Source organism: Bombus vancouverensis, chromosome 15 (assembly GCF_051014615.1).
Source record: "Bombus vancouverensis nearcticus chromosome 15, iyBomVanc1_principal, whole genome shotgun sequence".
Lineage (NCBI taxonomy): Eukaryota > Metazoa > Arthropoda > Insecta > Hymenoptera > Apidae > Bombus > Bombus vancouverensis.
The window spans coordinates 1,361,637-1,383,548 of NC_134925.1; the positions used below are offsets into that span (position 1 = coordinate 1,361,637).

Here is a 21,912-nt window from a genome sequence, read left to right on the forward strand (position 1 = left end):
AAAGTTTGCGCCCGTTTACTTTTACATTTTTATGTTTTTTTCATACGTTCTTTAGTTTTATATATTTAATAGTTAACCTTGGCATACTATTATACGTAGTACAGATACATAATACGCAGGACATGAACAGGATTGATGAATTATGCATGATTCCTGGATTAAGAGACCCTCTGTGAAATCCAACCACTGTCAACAGCTGTGCTGCTTTGGGAAAGGGAAACTTTGCATGTTAAACGTAGCATGTAAGACAAGGTAGTTGTAATTTTTATCAAATTTTTAGGAAGGCAGGGAATAAGATCTATAGCGAAAGAACAGTGATCATTTGATACATTAGAAAGGCAGCGTACCAATTGAGAACGGAGAAAATGAGGATAACGGATCGACTTGTGCCGTGATCTCTGTTTGTGATACCAATTTTAAATTCAATTACTTTGTCGATTAACGAGATAAATTCCTGAAATTTATCCGAAGAATCGGGATTTAAATCTTGGCCGAGTTTATCCTTGCCTTCTAAAGTCGGTGTATTGATTATTCTGTACTGTAATATACGAAATTGGGTAGCCACATGCAGGCATATAGTGCGAAATAAGTTATTAACGCAGAAATAACATATGCCTTCATGATATAAACATAGAACCTGCAGAAATGCAACGAAAATATGCATATCATCATATCAGTATGCATTGTCTTAAAAAATTTTATATGCTTACTTACATTTCGAAATGCGTACACTTTAATACAATAGTATATTGTTAAAATGAAATGAATTTTCAGTTAAGAACTTGTTTCGTTTTCTTTTTCTTTATATTGTGACGCAACTGTAAGATATGACAATGTAACTACAGATATTCTTTTCATGTGCAAGAAAAATATTTAATATGTTTTGATACGGTCAGATCATGTACATGTAATATATCTAATGGAAGCTGATAGGTAATATTGATATTTGATTAATTTTTATTGTTACAGAATTTCAGTCCTTTTCAATCAATTTAATTTATAATTTATAAGGACGAACACTGATCTCTATACAAGGCTATGTACGACACTATTTACACTATGTACACTGTCACGATTAACATATGTCACGGAGTCTCACGCTGTCTCAGCAGTGTAAAATATGATGCGGCTGTACTTAGTACCTGCAAAAGACGAAATACACGAGTGATTTTAGTTTCACGATATTTTTCATAGAAAATGAAGCACGTCAAAGCAATTCAATCGTGTTCTAATGTTTAAAGCTTAGACGTTGCGGCCATGTGTATACCGATAGATATAATTTTATTGAAGTGTTCAGCTTTACAGTGTTACTTACGCTAGTGTATGTTTCTAGAGATACGACGAAGAAACCTTTGCCTGTTAAGCAACAAGGTATGTGCGATCGCAGGATAATCAGAGTCAAATCTTTTCGCATCATTCTTCCGCTTGTGGACATTGGCAATATTAGCCAAGGTCCTTTGTACGCTGCGGTGGCTATGCTCGCACTTTCTCGTATGATACAGTCACAGCTGTAAGTGAACATCAACAATTGGCATAGGCATGCCAATATATGACAAATGAAAATCACGCGTATCGAGGTAGATGCGTTTGCCTGTAAAAAGATATTATAATACATTCGTACATTATTGTAATAACGTTATTCGCTATTCTCAAGACATAAACATAAGTAATAATGATAACTGTAAATGACGCTGATAGTACGAAGTATTGTAGGTAGTAATGATATTAGAAATTCAAAACTCATTACCTCGGATTTTTGTATTGATCGTAGAAATCTTCTATCTAAAAGATATAAATGCATATAAAAATTATTCATTCGTATTAACGCGCTATACTAACCATAAGCACCTGATATCCATCGAGGCAAATTAACAAGCTGAACATCAATACTTGCTCCAGAATAATCAAACTGAATACTTCCTCTAATTTCCCGCAATACGCAATAAGCGCCTGATGTTGCCGTATATATTTTTTGAAAATGCTATAACATTCATTCGCAAGGCACGATGATCCCGTATTTAATATTTTATCTCCACTTTGTTTCACTTTGTCCATTAAATCTGGCATGTTCGCGATTCTATACTGCAATACTCGAAATTGACCAGCCACGTGTAAATTCATGATGCATAAGAAGTTATCGAAACAAAAGTAGCTTATTCCAATATGATATAAAGATAAAACCTACGAGTTTCAATCAAAGTAATATTATTCAATACGATGGGAACTTTTTGGAGTTAAGATTATACGATAATACAATATGTCGATAACATGACAATACCTGTAGAACGAATATTATTTCATAGTATGGTGTTACGGTGAGTGGCAAGTCAATCCACATGTTGAATGGGAGCACCCTGTCTGACTCGTTTCTTCCAATATTTGCTGAAACAGATATTTAAGTAACTTGTTTCTTAATATACATATACATATACGCATATATGCGTATAATAATGGTAAAATATCCAGTAATTTTGTACGAGGAAAAACGTGTACAATAACATAAATTTTTATTTAACGTAATCATACAGACACTTTGTATTTTAATAAGAATAAGGATTTTCAAATTAGATTATATTTTTATCCGTCTTGATTAGTCGACTTACCAACAAGTGGGTTAATAATGTAAGAGGCAACAGTGGCCAGAGTGAAAAGTGTAAAGAAACAAATGAAAAATGTACACTTTCGTTTACAACTGATTACAATTTTTCTTTCGTAATCGTTGTAATTTCCATGCAAAAATTTTCGTTGCAGGTAAAATATTAAACGAAAAAAATCTTCTTTATGCGCAAGCAAAACGAGTATCTTGATAAACGGCATTGTTAGCGACAATATATTGCATGCATCGAAAAGGCAGGCCTATGAAAAGTCGATGTAAGATGTTAGAAATAGGATCGCTTAAAGATAGAAGTGCCTCTATTATTTCTAGCGAGTATATTTGTTTACTATGTATAAATAATGCATGCATTTACTGCAGTAACGTAATCACGAAAGTTTTCAGATTACACTGTATTTATATTATATAATGCAATTTAAATGTACTTACAGCAATACACAATTTATTTATATAAAAGAACTTACACTAAAATCGCCCCACGAGTAATACATATCCGTGGTTTGCAACCACATGGCGAACATGATCGCGACCAACGTGTAACCCACCGTAATATTCCTAATGCGTTGCTCGGATCGTTCTGTCGCCATCCATAATCCTACGAGCTTCATAAAAATCGACGTCAATCTGACAGATATATCGTCAGTCTTGATAAAACTCATCGTATTCTTAATAACCGGCTGCTATTGTACGTTCGGATATTGAACTCGTGCACTCGTACACACTCTGCATTGATTGTTCCAATGTATCGGAGACGATCAATCGCTTTGATCTAGCCGCGTCTTTATTAAGCGATTGCTCGCTTCATATTTATTTCATATTACCATCCATAGCCGATAATTTAGCAGAATGATAATAGAACAAAGAAAAATAGGAAGAAAAGAGAAGAACGAGAAAGGGAGTAAAAGATATTGATGATACACGAGGCGAATAATGTATGGATTGGACTGATGCGTTATGCATGATTACGAGAACCATACGGCATACAGCTGCGTCGCTTTACAAAAGGAAAATTTAACAATAGCCTAGTAAACTATAGCATGCAATTTAAGAAAATTGCAATTTACTTTGTCTTTGTCGAAAGGTGGAGAATATAGCGAAAGGAGAATAACTCTTTTGTGAGTTGAAGTTACATTAGTAATAGATTGGTCTGTGATGTGAGAAAATGAATCGAAAAATGATTTTTCTTGTATTTTTGGATACTTTGCAAATGAATGAAATTTTACGATCACATTACAAGGTATTTAGTAATTGTACGCCTGAGATTCTGTACATGAAAAGATAATCTTTATTTTTGTCTTCTTTTTTAAAAAACCTATACGTACGATTTCCTGTAATCATCCAGACAATCTAAGCGCTTTGTATCCGCTGAATTAATCGGATACGTTTGTTATTAATTATGTTTCATTTTTGGTTACGTTGTTACTTAACAATGTAAAATATGACATTGCGGTACTCAAAATCTGTAAAACGTTCACATGTATTTTAAACATCGTGGATCGTTTTCACACTCGTATATTTCTCGTTACCAATTGTAAGAAAGAAAAAAGAGGAAGAAAAGATTGACGTTGGGTAATCGAGGAAGACCATAACGTACTGTGTTTCTTATAGGTATTGTACCGACCTTAGTATAAGTTTCCAGCGATACAGGAAAAAATCCATTTGCGGTCAAACAACAGACTCGCCTGGACCGCTCTATTGTCATTATCAAATCGTTTCGAAGCATCTTCCCATGTTTGTTCATTGGCATAATCGTCCACAGCGCTGAATATGCTCCTATAGCAACGTTATCACTGTGTTCTATTACATCATCGCAGCTATAGGTGAACATAAACAATAAGGACAACGCGCCGATTAGGAGAAAGACGAAAATGGAACGTCTTGCAGAGTTAGTATTAGCCTAAGAAAAAGTAACATTTGAAAGAGAACATATGCTTTTATCGGAACATCGAAATTCTTTTCTGCGAGAAGAATTCTATGTACGATAGAACTCTTCTATATACATAGGTTATTGTTATTTTCATATTTTATAATAATGATAATAAAGATGAATCGCTGAAAGTTCATTTCTGAATTATGTACAAACATTCACAATGAATGCGTTTTAAACACGTGAAATACTAACCAATAACACTTGATAACCGAACAGGCAAATTAACACGCTAAATACCAGCACCTGTATAAGTATAATCACCGTGTACACGTTTTCTAGCGAATTGTAATAATTGATCAGTGCTTGATGTTGTTGAACGTACTTCCTAAATGTCTCGTAAGTTCTGTGTACATGCTTCGTCAGTATCGACATTTTATCTTGCTCGCTTATCTGATATTTTATGTTACACAGTTCTGAAAATCTATATCGAAGTATGCGAAATTGACCGCCTAAGTGTATGGCCATGACGCAGAAAACATTATCGAAGCAGAAGTAGCAGATTCCTATATAGGATAGACTCATAATCTGTAAGAAAGAAAAATCGTTTCCTTTTATATAATTTGTTGTAGAAATTTAGCGCTGCTTATCGAATATTCAGTAATTTCAATATTTATATCGTAGTAGCGAGATGAATCTCATTGCTGTCTATTTCTTTTCGGTTGGTCGTAAATATATCAAATTGTTAGAGATTTATTTCGGTACGAATAAAATACAAACATAAAGACAAGCGATTAAATTACTAGTTACTAGGAAAATGTGAAAATTTAAAATACCTGCGCAAAAAATATTAGTTCATAGTAAGGAGATTGTGACAAAATACCTATCCACATATTAAATGGAAGTTCCCTTGTGGATTCATTGTTTCCAATTTGTGCTGCAATAAATGCGTGAATCATTCTTTGCTTTCGTATGCGTTATACGTTTTAAACATCGTGTACACTTTAAATAAAAAGGTTTTTGGTTCTTGTACATTTTAACCTACCAATAAAAGGCGTGGTTATATAAGATAGTATAGCACATATTCCAATGGTGGTAACGCTAGAGATGAAAAGGGCGCAAATCTTTCTGCAATTATCCAAAATTTCTTTCTCGTGAATATCGTATTTAACAGCCATAAAATGTTGTTCCATGTACACGACGAGGTTCATAAATTCCTTTTTGTGCATCACTATAACGCATACCTTGACTGAGGACAGTATCAAACTCATAGTATTCGCAAGAGCATAAAGCGTATCCTAAAATTAATAATTTGAAGTAATAAGATATAGCAAAAAATATCGTTGATCGAATGAATAATTAAGCAGTTAATATACAGGAAAATGGAATTACAATATTAGTCTATAAAAAATGATAATTATTTTAAAGTAAATATTAACTATGGATCAGTGATTAAAATATTGACTAATTAAACTTCTATTCTAACATATTATTTTCCTACGAATTCTCATCGTTAAATTCTTGGAATACTGCCACTGTCTGTGAGTCGATTGATCGATTATACAATAAATATGAAACGACCGAATATACTCACGCCATTGTAGAACCAACTAAAATACAAATCTCTGCTCAAGACGATCATGCCAAATATCAAATTCCAAATTGTGTAGGTGAATATAATTTTCATCCGGCGTTCATCCGCGGGATCATTAGCTATCCATAGGCCAATGTGCTTTAAGAAGAAAGCCGACAATCTCATCGATATGTCCAACTCTTGTTCCGTTTGCATGTTCGTTCCGTTTGATCGTCAACCGTGTAAAGCTATCACTTACGTATCATATGAAACTCTGTAACTATAGTTGCTTCGCGTTTTTAATTTCTTGCTGTTTGTTTATTCTCTCTTCTTTTTCTTTGTTTTTAATCTATTTGTCAGGGAAGTGTTACGAATAACCCGAAACGTAAAAAAAAGAAAAAGAAAATAACAGGTTCACCATGTATTTGATTGACGTCTGTTGCGTTATTTATGGGGCCGGCGCGTATTATGGATCATTATTTCCTGGACTGAAGGTGCAAGCGAGGTGTTATATAGCTAGACGCTAGACGTCGTTTGCTTTTTATGAAATTAATGGTAAAATGGAAAACGCTTTGTTTTTGTGTTTTGTTGCTACAAAAAAGGAAGAATGAAAATGGTGAAATCGGAATTATTTGATGTTATTGCACTGTGGTTATTATGAAAAATTGTTTTTTTCCTTTGTGTTACCTATGAGGTATACAGTTGTGTAATATGTGTGTAAGGTTGCGCGAAGTCTTGTGTGTAATACAAAATACTTACCTCAATTTCGGACGATTACAATACGAAACGTTATTAACTACAATATGTACAATAATGTACACTGTACAATGCATACTTAGATTTATTTGGTAATGAAATATTTCTTTAATTTTATTTTCTATTTTAACAAAAACATATGTAACTATTGTCTGAAATTAAATTCTCCCGCATATATTTTCTGTATATCGGACACTGTTGTATCGTAGTAGTTATGCATCGCCTGCGTGATTTCGTAATAACGTAAAATATGACACCGCAGAACTTAGAATCTGCAAAAACAAAGGAACTATTAAGATATTGTTGTATCTTTTTAATAAAATCTGATATAATAATAATTGTACTTTCATGTGAAAAAATCAACTGTTATTTACGAACCTCGTCATTAGATAGTTTATACAAGTATGCGCACTATTTCCTCGAATATATACTGCAGCATATCCCATATTCTTGTTCTGCATATGTAGAAAAAATTGATATCTTACAAAGAACTACCATAGGGTTTGTGATTAATCGTTGTTTTAAAAGTTTACTTACTTTAGAGATAACGCGATTTATTTGGAAGAATAAAAGGCCACGTTAGATATTCCTGTTTCTACTTCGGTAAATTAATTTCTTTGTATCGTTTTTGAGAAATTGATTCGTAATATGCATGAACTGCAACGGTTTCTTTTCGTAACGTCTCAATAAGGGAAAGCATGATACCACGATGCTCAAAATTTATAAGGAGAACAAGTAACATTAATTTTGTTGAACATCGTAACTATCTCGGGGAGAAAAATTTCCTGGAAATAAAATTATTTGGTAGAAAGCATAACGATTGATATTATTATATCAGATTTGGGAATTTACATTTCACGCTACTTTCATCCGTCACACCGTTTCCGAAATGTATTAGTTTAATTATTGTACAACAGAAATTAATTGATTTCTTTTTAAAACAAGATATATTAGATCATCCCATAAGTTCGTGCCGACTTTTGTGTATACATTTCATGTGTCGATTTATAAACATACGGCGATAAGGGACCAATGCACTTGAGCTTAGCTGATCGAGAACAGGCTAGGGCAGATTTTCGTGGGTATAAGATCGTAATATAGTAAACACAGTGACTTCTAACAATAAAAAATCATGAATGAAATGCGTATCCATTTTCGACATCTCGTGTTGTATGAATTTCGGAAAGGAAGTTCTGTAACAATTGCCACGAAAAACATATGTGCTGTTTACGGAGAAAATGCGCTTCCATCTCGCACCTGTAGGAAGTGGTTCCAACGTTTTAGAGCTGGGAATTTCTGTTTAGAAGACGAGGAACGCTCCGGGCGTCCTCCTCAAACAGACGAAAATAAAATTCGGGATCTTGTTGAAAAATCACGAAGTTTAACAGTTGAAGAGATGTCAAATGTTCTGAAAATACCTAAGACAACGATTCATAGGTGTTTAGAAAAAATAACAAAAAATAACCGCTTGAAAAACGGCACGAACTTATGGGATGACCTAATACATATGTATTTTCTCTAATATAGAATAATTTCTATTCATGTATGTTACATCGTTATTAATGAAATAAAGCATCTAAATGTTTATAGGATACTTTAACAATACATCTAGACGAATAACGTTTTCCTTTCGAGGTTTCCGCGACAAAAAGACTAAATCGATAGCTATAAGATGTACACAATATTGCTTACTCCTGTATATGTTTCCAGCGACACAGCGAAGAATCCACAGGCAGTCAAGCAACAGGGTGCTTTAGATCTCATCATGACGAACATCAAATCTTTGCGTAACATTTTTCCATATTTGTCCATCGGCAGGGGCGACCATGAACTCTTGTAAGTGGCGTTCATCACACATTCGCTGTCTTGTATCAAGCAATTACAACTGTACGTGAACATTAATAATTGACACATACAACCCATTACATGAAATATGAAAGTAAGACGTTTTATTTGAGCAATCTCTTCCTGCAGAAGAGATAATTAAATTAAAACAACGAATAAAGGAAAAGCTATTATTAATATAATTTCTCTTCTTTTCGTAAGTATTTTGTTTAATTTTTTAAGAAATAAAAAGATAATTATTATATGTTATGTTGCAGCAGAAGGAACGAAATTAATATAAAAAATCTAATAAAAGTAAATGGAATACGACGATGAAACGCGATTGCTACTAACCATAAGTATCAAATATCCATCGAGGCAAATTATCAAGCTGAAGAGTGTCACCTGCACGAGTGCTATTACACTGAACACATTCTCGAGTTTATTACAATATTGAATGAGCATTTGATGTTGTTTGACGTAAGTTTTAAACGTTGCATATTTATCTTCAGTGTACGATGATCTTTCCAAAGTTGTATAATGTTCGTGATCATTTATATTGCACATATTTGAAAATCTATATTGCAAAATACGAAATTGACTAGCAGTGTGCAGATTTATAACGAATAAAAGATTGTCGAAGCAATGGTAGCACGTACCAACTAGGCACGCGCTAAAAGTCTGTAAAAACGAGCATAATGATTAAACGATCCAAAATATCGTACGATTTCTGGATTAAAATACAATAGTTAAAAAGTATTTTTTACAGTGATCTTATATGAATAATTTTTTCTACCTGTATTACGAAGACTATTTCAAAATACGGTGACAACATTAATGAATCGTCGAACCACATATTAAACGGATGTATTCTATCTGATTCATTCTTACCATAGTTTACTGAAAAACATATCAACACGTCTCTTTGTTAGTTGTTATAATTCCAATTTGATATAATAACAATATCGACAAAATAATTCCTTAAGAATATGTTTTGCGTCAGCGTTTTAATTTGTACTGAAAATTTTCATATTTTTCGCAGATTGATTGCGTAAATGTCTCACCCAAAATAGGTCTTAGTATGAAGCTGACGACTGTTCCCTGAGCAAAAAAGGCGAAGGAGCAAACGAGAAAAGTGCAAATACGTTTAGAGGTATTTATAATCATTTGCTCGTGGGAGTCATAATTCGAATGCCAAAAGTTTGTTTTCGCGTAATTAATTAAATAAAGCAGTTCGTCGTTATGTATAAATATGACAAAGGTCTTGAGTAGAACTAAAACGATAGTCGCAACGTTGCACGCGGTATAAATAGTATCCTGTAATAAAAGTATTCAGCAATCAAACTTAGAAGCCATTTTTTTATGGTATTGTTAGTTGAAAATTTGCTTTAGTCCATATTTGTTTCATTACTCACCTCAAAATTTCCCCAAGTAAAGTACAAATCCCTCAACTCGATCGTGATGGCAACGAAGATAAAAAATATTGTATTCGACATGGCGATGTTCCTCCAACGTTTATCGACATAATCATTCGCCAGCCAAAAACCAACGAATTTCATGTAGAAACTTGTGACGGTGATAGACAGATCTTTGACTTCCTTCGAGCTCATCCTGAGTCTTCGACGATGGAGTACTCATTCTTCGATTCTATCGAAAGCCTCTAATTTGCTTATCATCGATATCTATAGTGACTGATACAGTGATACGATATTACTTTGATCCCTTGATCGCTTTCGACTTGATTATCTGGCTCGTTTTGCATATTATACTTCCCGGACAACTGGTTATTCTGAACGTCATTGCAATTGCTGTTCCATCGTGTGAAAAGGAAAAGCAGCGACGGATCGATAAATTGTGTATTATTCCACGGAGACGCCGAATGTTCAGACGTGAGGATAACGTGTATTACAATACACGTGCGACTGTTTAGATAATTCATTTCATGGAAACTTTTGAAGAACGTTGTGTAATCGAGTTGCACCCTTTGAATTCGTTTTTGAGCACAAGAACTTGTCATTTTTATCCTTATTTGTGTTTTAGTGATTTAGTTATGTTAATTGTGTTATGTTAATGTTAAATGATATATGACAGTGTCTTGAAGCTTATAACGCATGTTTTCCTTCATCATCAGAATTAATTGGCAAGAACTTTCCTTCTTTCATTTATCATCCATTAATTAATTATATATTTTTAGTGTGACACGTTTTAATGACAACTGTGCTACAGATTAGTACTTGCGGAAGGTGAATTTACGCGAAGACATATTTATGGAATGAAATAGAGAATGGTAGAGGTAATATTAATCGTATTATCATATTATCGTATTAAATAAAATATTTTTAAAATCCTTCTGTTTATTGCTATATTTCTTTATTCCAGAGAAATAGTCTGTTATTTATTATCAAAATGTATAGAATAGTATTGTAGTTAGGCTTTGTTGTTAGTATTGCAAATTCGCGCGAAAGAATTGATCTTTTAAAATAGATAAAACGATTAAGTTGTTCCGGTTAAAATGTAAATGTAAAATTGTTTGCCATTGATATTTTTGACAAGAAAGGCTTAAGTTTTGTTTAAAGCAACTACATTTTGACATGAACGAAGAATCGAATAAACGAGATAGTCTAAGAAAAATATACATTTGCTCCCATTAATATTCGGACACGCCTTAAAATAGCATAACTTTTTAAAGAACGGATCAGACGGTTTGATATTTTTTGAGAAGCTAGAAGGGCTAGTTTGCCAGATGACGTGCAAACAATTTTTGAGAATCTCGCGGAATTAATCCGAATCACAAAGAAAAAGGTGAGATCGCTTTTTACAACATTTTTATCTGGTTCTGAATGTTTGAATCAATGAAAATTTGAATAACAAATTTCGAAGATTTATGTCTATTATATATAAGGAATTCTTCGATAATATTGTAATTGCCGAAAAAGAACCTCTCGATAATTGTACGGTCGTCATCCATATCATTTGGGGCAGGTCCTCCTTGATGCACCGGAAAGCTCCACGGTTTTCGAAGCAAGACCACGCGAGCTCGGCATTTCCGAATCTACAGAACGTGCTGTAAACACGACTGCCTTGAATTCGCCTTTGGTATTTTCTTGCATAAGAAATTAGTAAAAAGCGACCTTTATTATTTTCTCCGAGGTCTCGACCAATTGTAACTTTTTCAACATTTTGGCGCTCGTCGTCCAGTGAATTAACCCTTCCAACTTAAAGAAAAAGAAAAAAGAAATTCAAACCGTTTGGCTCAATTTTAAAAAAGTTATTCCGTTTCGAAGGGTGTCCGAATATTGATCGGAGTAACTGCATTTCCTGGAAACACAGCCTACGAATGAAGGTTAGGCAAAGCAACTGATATTTTTGTGTAATATCAAGTAAATAAATACCTAAATGCTTTTAAACATTTAAATTTCTTGGAACTTTATTCGAAAATGTTGTTGGTACTTGCGTTTAAGACGTATCGCTTGCATGATTTCTCAACAACGTGAAGTACGATGCCGCGGAACTTAGAATCTGTAAACAGCAAAGGAACACAATAGATTAAATTTTTATCATGATTTTATAACTCGTTAAAGAGTATCTGATATAATAATAATAATAGACATTGTGCTTGTTACGATAAAGTCATTTTACAAGTACTTAAAAAAAAAGTTTTTTTAGGGAAATAAGAACACTTATAAAACAACTGTTACTTACTAATTCCTCGTTTAATAATTTATGACGCGTCATATTACAGTTGTAAATGTTGGAAAATATGTTCTGCGTACGTAGGAAATGTTGAGGAGAGGAAAAGGAAAGCTGATAATGTCGAATTCTGTTAATAACTTGTAATCTTACAATAATATTCAGGTATCATATATTGTGCAATAATGTGATTGGTATAGTCACTGTACTTTGAAAGCAAATTTATATCACGCCAACAATAATGTTTATGAAACTTTTTAGTTATTACTTGTAAATACGGGTAGAAAATAACGTTGTTTCGAGGGTAGCATGGATATGGAACGCTGCACTCTTTATAGTCTATGGGGTACGATACTATTATATTTTTCCCTACTGCATATAAGGACAATATATGCCGTAGGTTGATTGCGGAGGAAATCTCACCTCATTCGCACACGCCAGTCTCTTTGGGTAATTCTACTCTTTTGAAACAAACAAAAGCGTAACGACCGCCAAGTTTCCTTCTCACAAGTATTCGGATGATCATAATGGTGAGATGCAAGTTCGATGTCGATCGTGTGAATTATGAATCCACAACGAACACGCTGGATATAAAAATGAATACTATATTTGTAATTTTTGCAAGTAATATTATCTTACATACAATAAGAGCAATAATGAATTTACTAAGGATATTCCATTAAATACGGCCATATTGATTATAAGGGGCCAAAGTTCCACATTATTGGTAGCATTGATTTTTTAGGCAAAGCTAAGTACCATCTCCTCTCCTATTTCTATGAAGTAAAACGTAACACTGCATCGCTCAAAATTTACAACGAAATGATATTAAAACGACAATAAAGAAATCAATATAAGTAAATGTTAACGTTATAACGAGCGAATATCCTGAAAATAAAATAAATATTCGCTAGGAAGTGTAAGAATTAGTATTATTATATCAGATTAGGTGAAAGGGATAAATTAATAGTAGTATTTATTTATTTCAGTTTGCACGAAGAAACGGGATCCACACATGATTGAAACACATGATTGAACTAGTGTAATGTACTTACTCCAGTATACGTTTCCAATGATACGATGAAGAATCCACTAGCGGTCAGGCAACATGGTATATTAGATCTCATGATAATTAACATCAAGTCTCTCCGTAATATTTTCCCATATTTGTCCATTGGTAGAAACGACCATAAGCTTTTGTAGGCGGCATTAGCTACGTTCGTACTGTCTCGTATTAGACAATCGCAACTATAGGTGAACATCAGCAGTTGACACATGCAACCCGTTATATGAAATAGGAAAATAAGGCGTCTCATAAGAGGAGCGTCTTCCTGTGAAAAATTGCATTGTTGTATCCTAAATCGCTGTAACGAACTAAAAACATATTACTTTCTCCTACGAGAATTTTTTGCAACTTCACGAAAAATAAAGAAGATTGGAATTGTTGCTATATCGTAATATCAAAAATTATTACTGCTATGAAGCAAACTAGAATTCTTTCAACATTAAATTTCTATTTTTACGGCACAGTTTTTTTTTTAATATAGATACTACTATGCATACCGTAAGTACTAAATATCCATCGAGGCACATTAATAAGCTGAAGAGCGATACTTGTCCAAGCACAATCAAATTAAACACTTGCTCGAGTTTCTTACAATATTCAATGAGCATTTGATGTTGTTGAATGTAAGTTTTAAGTTTCATATATTTACATATGCTGTACGACAATTTTTCGTTGTTATTTTCACCGCACATATTTTCAAGTCTATATTGTAAGATACGAAACTGTCCAGCAGTATGTAGATTCATAATGCATAAAATATTATCGAAACAAAGATAGCATACGCCAACGTGATACAGGCACAAAACCTGTAGAAACGCAAGATGTAATTTTATCTTTGTCATATGCGTATACGTGATTTTATTAAATTTATGTATCGCGATTTTGGAATATACATATTTGAAATTAACTTTGATAAATATAGTCGTGGCAAATTAAAACATTTGTTCTTTTAATTGTTTTTAACAACTAACAAATTCTTAGTACCTGTATGATAAACTCGACCTCAAAGTATGGCGTCATGTAGCATATTGGTACGTTCAACCATATATTGAATGGAAGTATTCGATTTGTTTCGTTTCTTCCAATATTTGCTGAATAATATAAATACGTTAGCAAAGCTCGTTTAATTAATTTCGTTTAATCAAGAAAGCTAATTAACAATATATATCGTTCTTTGTGCAATGAGTATATAAATGTCTCACCTTGAATTGGTCCTATCACGTAAGAGATAACTGTTCCTTGAGCGAAGAAAGTGAAGACGCAAACGAGAACCGTACAAGTACGTTTACACCTATCCACAATCATTTGTTCGTGTGAATTGTAATTCGAATGCCAAAAATTCGTTTTCGCGTATTGTATCAAACTAAGCAACTCCTTTTTGTATACAAAACAAACCAAAATTTTGAACAAAACGAGAATAATAGTTACGAGGTTGCACACGATGTATACAGTACCCTATAATCAAATAACAGTACACGTACACGATGGCTATTTTCCAAACTACCGCCAGAGCAAAAACTGCTTTGATCCAATAGATCTTTCGAATAGTGTTCAAATCCGTAAAATTGTTCATTCGAAAAATTATTCTTCATGTTACTATAACAAAATTGAATTTTTCACTTACGCTAAAATCTCCCCAAGTGAAGTACAGATCCCTCGTTTCGACCACGATGGCGACGAGAATTGCGAAAGTCGTATAAATCATAGCAAAGATCCTCCAACGTTCTTCGACATGGTTCTTCGTCAGCCAAAAGCCAACGATTTTCATGTAGAACGACACGACGGTGATTGACAGATCTCTGCCTTTCTTCGAGCTCATTCTGAGTCTTCAACGGTAGTGTGCTCCAAGCTCCAATTTACAAGAGAATCTTCAGGTTTTTTATTAACCATACCTGAGTCTCCATACTTATCTTGATTATCCCGTTCGTTTTGCATGTCCGCTATGTTTCGTGGACAACTGGTTATTTTACACGTCACTATAATTGCTCTCTTGTGGTGTAAAACGGAAAGGGGAAGAAGCATCGGATTGATAAATTATGCACGATTTCAGACGGATGGTGGTATTCGGGGAGACGATAAAGCATACGCGGTACATCGATAATTTTATTGTCCGGGAACGTTCGAAGAACACAGTGGTTGTTAACCTAACATTCTTTTATTGCTGTTCGCGAATAAAGGAATAAAATTTACAAAGACTATTTGTCGGTTGTTTTGTAAACATCTTTATTATAATTTTTCAGTGTTATGTACTTTTATTGCGTATGATACACATGTGCATTTTGCAGCTTGTTTTGTATATAATAATGCATAGGATCTGTTCTTTGTATTGAACGAAGAACACACTCGAAGGAGGACAGATGATCGATTATTCAAAATATTCTTTCGGAATTAGAATTGACTCGATCGACATTTCGACTATGTTAACTAAAGATAAATACACTTTAATTTATGAGTACAGTGAAGGTACGTGCATTTTCTACGTATTAACACATACATTTTGTCACATGAAAATACATTTCGCTATTTGCTGGCAATAATATGTAAGTTATACTATCATAAACTATTCAAGACTAATCTAAATATGATTCCAAATATATGATCCAATATATATGACTCAAAATAATAGAAATAGCAATAAATCGACAATAGCAATAAATAGAAAAATTAAACGACTGTGATTGTTAGAGTAGTGAATGAAATTCACCATTATGATACCGAATTAATTTAAGATTTATTATAGATATTAAAAAAAGCTCATATGTCGTCAATGATTGGCTGATATATTAAGACATTGAAGTACTATAGGAAAAGCTGCACATTGATTATTCATTATATATATGTATTAAATTATCAGTTATTTTCCTAAAATTCATTTATTTTCGTTAACAGATAAATATACAATTTGCCTGAATAGTACAATATATATCTAAAGGCAATTTTCTTAGAACAATCTATTGAATCAATTGGAGATTTGTTTTTACCGATCAATTTATAGTTTCGTCTTCTACACGATTTCTCAACAAAGTGAAATATGACACTGCGGTAGATAAAATCTGCAAAATGTTAATAAACAAATTATTTTACGATATTGAAAATTGCAATTTCTTAGTGTCTAAAAATTTGCCCTATGCTTTAAATTTCATAGATCGTAACGTGTATTTATTGTAGATTCGATATTATATTTACCGTGGTATAAGTTTCCAATGATACAGGGAAAAATTTGTTCGCGGTGAGACAACAAACTCGTCTTGATCGCTCAATCACCATTATTAGATCGTTTCGAAGCATCTTCCCAGATTTGTTCATTGGCATGATCGTCCACAGCGCTGAATATGCTCCTATAGCAACTTTCTCACTGTGTTCTATCACACTGTCACAGCTATAGGTGAACATAAACAGTAAAGCCATTGAGCCGACTAAAAGAAAGATGAAAATCGAGCGTCTCGCTAGAGGGGCAGCGGCCTAAGAGCAAACTAAGCATTTAGAAAGTCCCAAATAATTAACAAATACCGATGACGGGAATGTTTATAGCATGTAAATACTAACCAATAATCCTTGATAAGCAAACAGGCAAATTAACACACTAAATACCAACACTTGTCCAAATATCAACATCGTGTACACGTTTTCAAGCCTGTCGCAGAAAGTGATGAGTGCCTGATGGTGTCGAATGCATGCCTTCAAATTCTCGTAAAACACATGCACATGCCTTGTTAACGCCGACTCCATATCATCTTCCTTCGTCCGACGTTCCATGTCACACAGTTTTGAAAACCTGTATCGAAGTATGCGAAACTGACCAGACAAGTGTATGGCCAAGATGCAGAAAACATTATCGAAGCAAAAATAGCTTACCGATACGTAATACATACTTATCGTCTGCAAAAAGTAAAAATTATTTCCCCTGTTACAGTCCGTGGAAAAAATCTATTGGTTTTTGCAAAATCGCAAAAATTGATTAGTCATTGATAAGAAAGGTCATGTAGATTTATAGAAAGTGGAGGATTCTAGGGTGAAGCTTGAACTAATTGTCACAGGTTGTACTTCCGCGTAAATATAAACATGTAATGCAACCAGCTACAATAACAATCGTTCGAAAAATTGCGAGAATCTAAAATACCTCTAGAGTAAATATTATTTCGTAGTAAGGCGACATAGATACTGGCAAATTCAGCCACATGTTGAAAGGAAATGCTCTTTCGGATTTATTTTTCCCAATATTTCCTGCAACAAACACTAAGATGATATACCTTTTCCCATATGGAATGGTTTTCTTATTTATCGTTAGGTATATTATTGTACCTATCGAATTTTTAGCTTATTACAGCAGACAGATATTTATTAGTATACACAATTGTTAAACATTTTAATATAGCAGCACCGAATCAAATTTCTTTTTTGAGAAAAGATTGTTTTTAGTTATACGACATAGTATATCGATGTATATGTATTTGATGTACATGTATGGTATGAGAATTTGTGAAAGGAGTATATTATTATCTATATATATATCTATATATCTATATATATATATATATATATGTCGGAGATGAAAGGAAAACCGGAGCCTTCCCTTTGCAATTTTGAGGAAGTCTTCTAATGCTTTAGCCTAGATTTTATCATAACTGTAATTAAGCAATTGTCATTTGTAATTGTTTGATATTTGTGAAAGCGAAAGTGGGTTCGAGGTGACAACTGGTCGCCGAACGTAGCCACGGTCACGGGATGAACGTTTTGCCTGACGAAGGTGTGGATCGGTTGTATTGTTCTCTCTAGAAATCACATAGAATTGTACTTTAGAGATGTCGATATAATGGGACACACGTTGTATTAGGAATCAATCTCCAGACAGAAACTGCCTAGCAACGGCGTTTGGATCTTTTTCGATGTTTCCAAAGAGTATACAACAAACTTTTGACAGAAATTGCCTAGCAACAACGATTGGAACCTTCTCGATGCCTCCAGCGAGCATATAACAAACAAATGCAGTCGTATAGCGAAAAAGATTTTCATCAGATATTCATTCGTGTGATCGCCTTGGAAAGTGATACATCGAGCAATTTACCGAGTGTCTCAGCAATCGTATTTTTGTGTTTAAAATTATTCTACGCATAGTAAAGAGTTATCCCGTTGACCGTGGATTCGTTTGAACCCCGGAACATTGTTAATAGCGTTAATTAAATTCATTATTCGTAAAACCTATCAATCGTTAATCTCATTATCCGTTAAATTTATTATTCGTAAGACATATTATTCGTTCCTCTTATTGTTCGTTAAACTTATTATTCTTTAATCTAATTATTAGTTAAACTTATCGTTTGTTAATCTTATCATTTATTAAACTCATTATTCATAATATTTTGTAAAATCTTGTTTATTCGCGTAAATATATTCTCTGTTTCGTAAAACAATGGCTAATTCAAACGAAGAATCATTACGCGCCTTAAATCCTAATGATAACCCGACATATATATATATAGATATATATATTATAGATATATATTAGATATATATTATAGATATATATAGATATATATTATAGATATATATATATATGTCGGATTTACAGTAGAATTAGGGTTAGGGGCGTGAAATGAATCTTCGTTTTGGTTACACGCTGTCGTTATGCAATAGAGAAGACATTGACTAGTGCAAATACGATTATTATAGAACCGGACAAGTAACCGTGGTAGTTAGGTACTCGAGAAACTAATGACAATGATCCTAGGTTCAATAACGAATCCGCGATCGACGGGATGATAGATGAACGTACTCACAAAATCTAAGTCGGACGCGTAACATTCACTGGTCGTAAAGGGTTACTCCTTTCATCAAAGAGATCGCGAGCGAGAATGCCTTTCCCGTCCCGATGATGCCACAGAGGAAAACTATAATGGGGTGTGTCTAAGGACACGAGATCATCGGATTCGTCGAGAAAAGCCTTCGTACAGAAAGTAAGGGAAATTGGCGTTGCTGCTAATTGGTCAATCTCCATATCGGTGGTTAGAAAAAGATGCTAGCCGCCCTCGAGGGAAAGTTGCTAGTGGGAGAGCCGCTCGTTGAAAAATAGGTCTCCCCTATTTTCCCGTAGTTGGGACAAAGACTGTTTGTCTGTTTGAAGGACTTTAGTTGACTAAATCTTAAGATTTATAACGGGCCCTCCAGCTAGCTGAACATGTACTGCGGAGACGCATCGACATCTGGCAATCATCTTACTCGAAAAATAGGGTCTGCGTGTGGCGAGCTACGAGACAGAGACCGTTGGAATGTTTACTGTCGAGTGTTACAACTATTTCCTTTTTAAGGAGAGCTATAGAATTATTCCATGCCTTTGTTAGACAAAGCGTTCATCCCGTGACCGCGGCTACGTTCGGCGATTGACTGTCGCCTCGAGCCCAAGCTCATTATCACAACTCTCGAACAATTACAATCGGATTGAATAACTACAATTGTTTAATTACAGCTATAGTAGACTCTAGGTTACAATGTTGCGGGATTAATCAAAATTCCAAAGACTCCGGTGTTCTTTCATCTCCGACATATATATATATATATATATACCGGGTGAATATTACGTATATCCACACGAATCATGCACAATTTGGATAAAAAAATGCAACACACCGTAAACAAATAGAATATTTTTGACCTACCGATAAGCGGTGTTGTTAGATAAGCTAGTATAGCAAATGTACCCATGATGGTGACAGAACAGACGAAGAAGGTGCAAGTTTTCTTGCAATCATCCAAAATTTCTTTCTCGCGAAAATCGTACTTAACATTCCAAAAACGTTGTTGAACGTACACGATCAGTTTTATAAATTCCTTTTTATGCTTCATTATGATACATATCTTGATTAAACCCATCGTCACGGTTAATATGTTGGTAGTGACGTAAAGAATATCCTGAAATGAATTATGAATTTTTTATAATTATAGCTGTACGTTTCATAGAGTTTTAATTGAAATACACGTGTCATAAACTATTATCGAATGTTATATGTCACGAACGATTTTCAGTATTATTGTAGATTAAATTAGAAAATATAATGTATCTCATGAATTTCAAATTTTTAATGTATTAAATAGAGGTAACCGAGAAAGTTTTTACCAATGACTTCTTTGATTATCCGATATAAACGAACATCAAAGATAGGTGCCGATTAAAAACAATCCCCGTAGATGGCAACGAGAAATCAATACATGAGCTTTACTTATACGATTAAATAATAATTAGAAAGATAATGACCGTCCTTGCTAAATTGTTTTCCAATCTAACGCAACTGCTCGTCCCGTTTTTCTATACATCATAATAATATACTCACGCCTCTGTACAACACAGTGAAATATAAATCTCTGGTAATAACGATCGTGGCAAATATAGAATTCCATATTGTGTAAATGATCATTATTTTCATCCGACGTTCTCCCGTGGGATAGTCGGTTACCCATATACCGATATTCCTCAAGAAAAACGTTGACAGGACCATTGATATGTCCAAGTCTCGTTGTATTAGCATGATGACTGATCAACGTCTAAAGCTGTCGCGTGCCACGTACCGCGTATGCCCCAATACATATGAATCATCATAATAACAGGTGACGCGCTTCTTTGATTTATTAATTTCTGCTGTCACTCTTGCAAGTGAAGTGAAGGAGAAATGGAAGAGGAGTGGAAGAGGAGCGGAAGAGGAGTAGAAGGAAAACAGAAGTGAAAGAAGGAGTGAAATTAATGTTTGATTGTTACCTTTGTATGAATAAATGAAAAAAGCTTGGAAGTAGCAGGTAATCACACATTTGTTCGTTGATTGATCTCTTTCATTATTTCCAGAGACCCGTACGTCTTAGACCACAGTCACTTTTTAATCTAAGACTTTTCAATCAGGAACTGCAATTGAGTTTTCAAACGTTAAACGTTGCGTCCTTCGCTCTTACGAGAAATTGCTGTTAAAATCGGAACGTGTAATGGTTGTTACGGAAATACAAAATTTATTTGTTCTTATGTTCATGTTACGGAAGAAGTCCTAACGAGAGTTTCCTGCTGAATAGATTTTTGAATACGGGTACGGATAAGGATTCGATCATGGTTGCTGCGTTTAGAGAAAAGAATAGAATTCGTGAAGATTTCGTAAGTATCTCTTTGTATAACTTTTCGCATTTTAGTGGTATATATATTTATCGTGCATGATGTACGCGTGTATTCTGTAGTTTATAGTGTTAGGTACCAGTCCTTGGTTTTCAAGGAGAACAAATGACCAGTTATTCGGAATCTTTGTATTTTGCTGACAGCAACGAACGTAGAACACGAGCCAAATTAAAGCAAGCAAATTTTATAACAATATCATGTTCGGTCTCACTAAAATCAGAAGGGTCTCATCAATGTTAGCGATAATTTTATTAGCAAAAGAAGAAAACATATATATTGGATTATCGCTATATCGATGTCGATGCAAGAATCGCCACGTCCCCTTGGTGTAGAATTTTCATTTCCGATGTAAGATTTTAATTAACTTTATCTTTAT

At 33.9% G+C, this 21,912-nt stretch overlaps 4 protein-coding genes and 1 pseudogene across 5 annotated transcripts; all 5 read right to left on the minus strand.

Annotated features, from left to right (window-relative positions):
- Positions 1-1,013: 1,013 nt before the first annotated feature.
- On the minus strand, positions 1,014-3,273 carry LOC117164381 (odorant receptor 13a-like; annotated as a pseudogene). Its single transcript, XR_013060125.1, has 5 exons — positions 3,079-3,273; positions 2,604-2,856; positions 1,840-2,382; positions 1,316-1,591; positions 1,014-1,142 (listed from the first exon to the last, which is right to left on the minus strand). The product of XR_013060125.1 is annotated as an odorant receptor 13a-like (transcript).
- Positions 3,274-4,136: 863 nt separating this feature from the next.
- LOC117164380 (odorant receptor 10-like) lies at positions 4,137-6,447 on the minus strand. The gene is made up of 5 exons (XM_033347381.2): positions 6,076-6,447; positions 5,527-5,779; positions 5,318-5,418; positions 4,737-5,069; positions 4,137-4,511 (listed from the first exon to the last, which is right to left on the minus strand). The coding sequence occupies exons 1-5, from the start codon at positions 6,268-6,270 to the stop codon at positions 4,137-4,139; spliced, it is 1,257 nt and encodes a 418-aa protein (XP_033203272.2). The 5' UTR covers positions 6,271-6,447.
- Positions 6,448-7,022: 575 nt separating this feature from the next.
- On the minus strand, positions 7,023-10,244 carry LOC117164338 (odorant receptor 13a-like). The gene is made up of 6 exons (XM_076625070.1): positions 10,050-10,244; positions 9,699-9,951; positions 9,402-9,534; positions 8,989-9,307; positions 8,503-8,778; positions 7,023-7,082 (listed from the first exon to the last, which is right to left on the minus strand). The coding sequence occupies exons 1-6, from the start codon at positions 10,242-10,244 to the stop codon at positions 7,023-7,025; spliced, it is 1,236 nt and encodes a 411-aa protein (XP_076481185.1).
- Positions 10,245-12,090: 1,846 nt separating this feature from the next.
- LOC117164339 (odorant receptor 13a-like) lies at positions 12,091-15,209 on the minus strand. Its single transcript, XM_033347292.2, has 6 exons — positions 15,015-15,209; positions 14,593-14,845; positions 14,375-14,481; positions 13,888-14,196; positions 13,380-13,655; positions 12,091-12,153 (listed from the first exon to the last, which is right to left on the minus strand). Exons 1-6 carry the CDS (start codon positions 15,207-15,209, stop codon positions 12,091-12,093), a joined length of 1,203 nt encoding a protein of 400 aa, XP_033203183.1.
- Positions 15,210-16,374: 1,165 nt separating this feature from the next.
- On the minus strand, positions 16,375-20,910 carry LOC117164340 (odorant receptor 4-like). The gene is made up of 6 exons (XM_033347293.2): positions 20,716-20,910; positions 20,044-20,296; positions 17,511-17,614; positions 16,937-17,269; positions 16,577-16,852; positions 16,375-16,443 (listed from the first exon to the last, which is right to left on the minus strand). Exons 1-6 carry the CDS (start codon positions 20,908-20,910, stop codon positions 16,375-16,377), a joined length of 1,230 nt encoding a protein of 409 aa, XP_033203184.1.
- Positions 20,911-21,912: the final 1,002 nt, after the last annotated feature.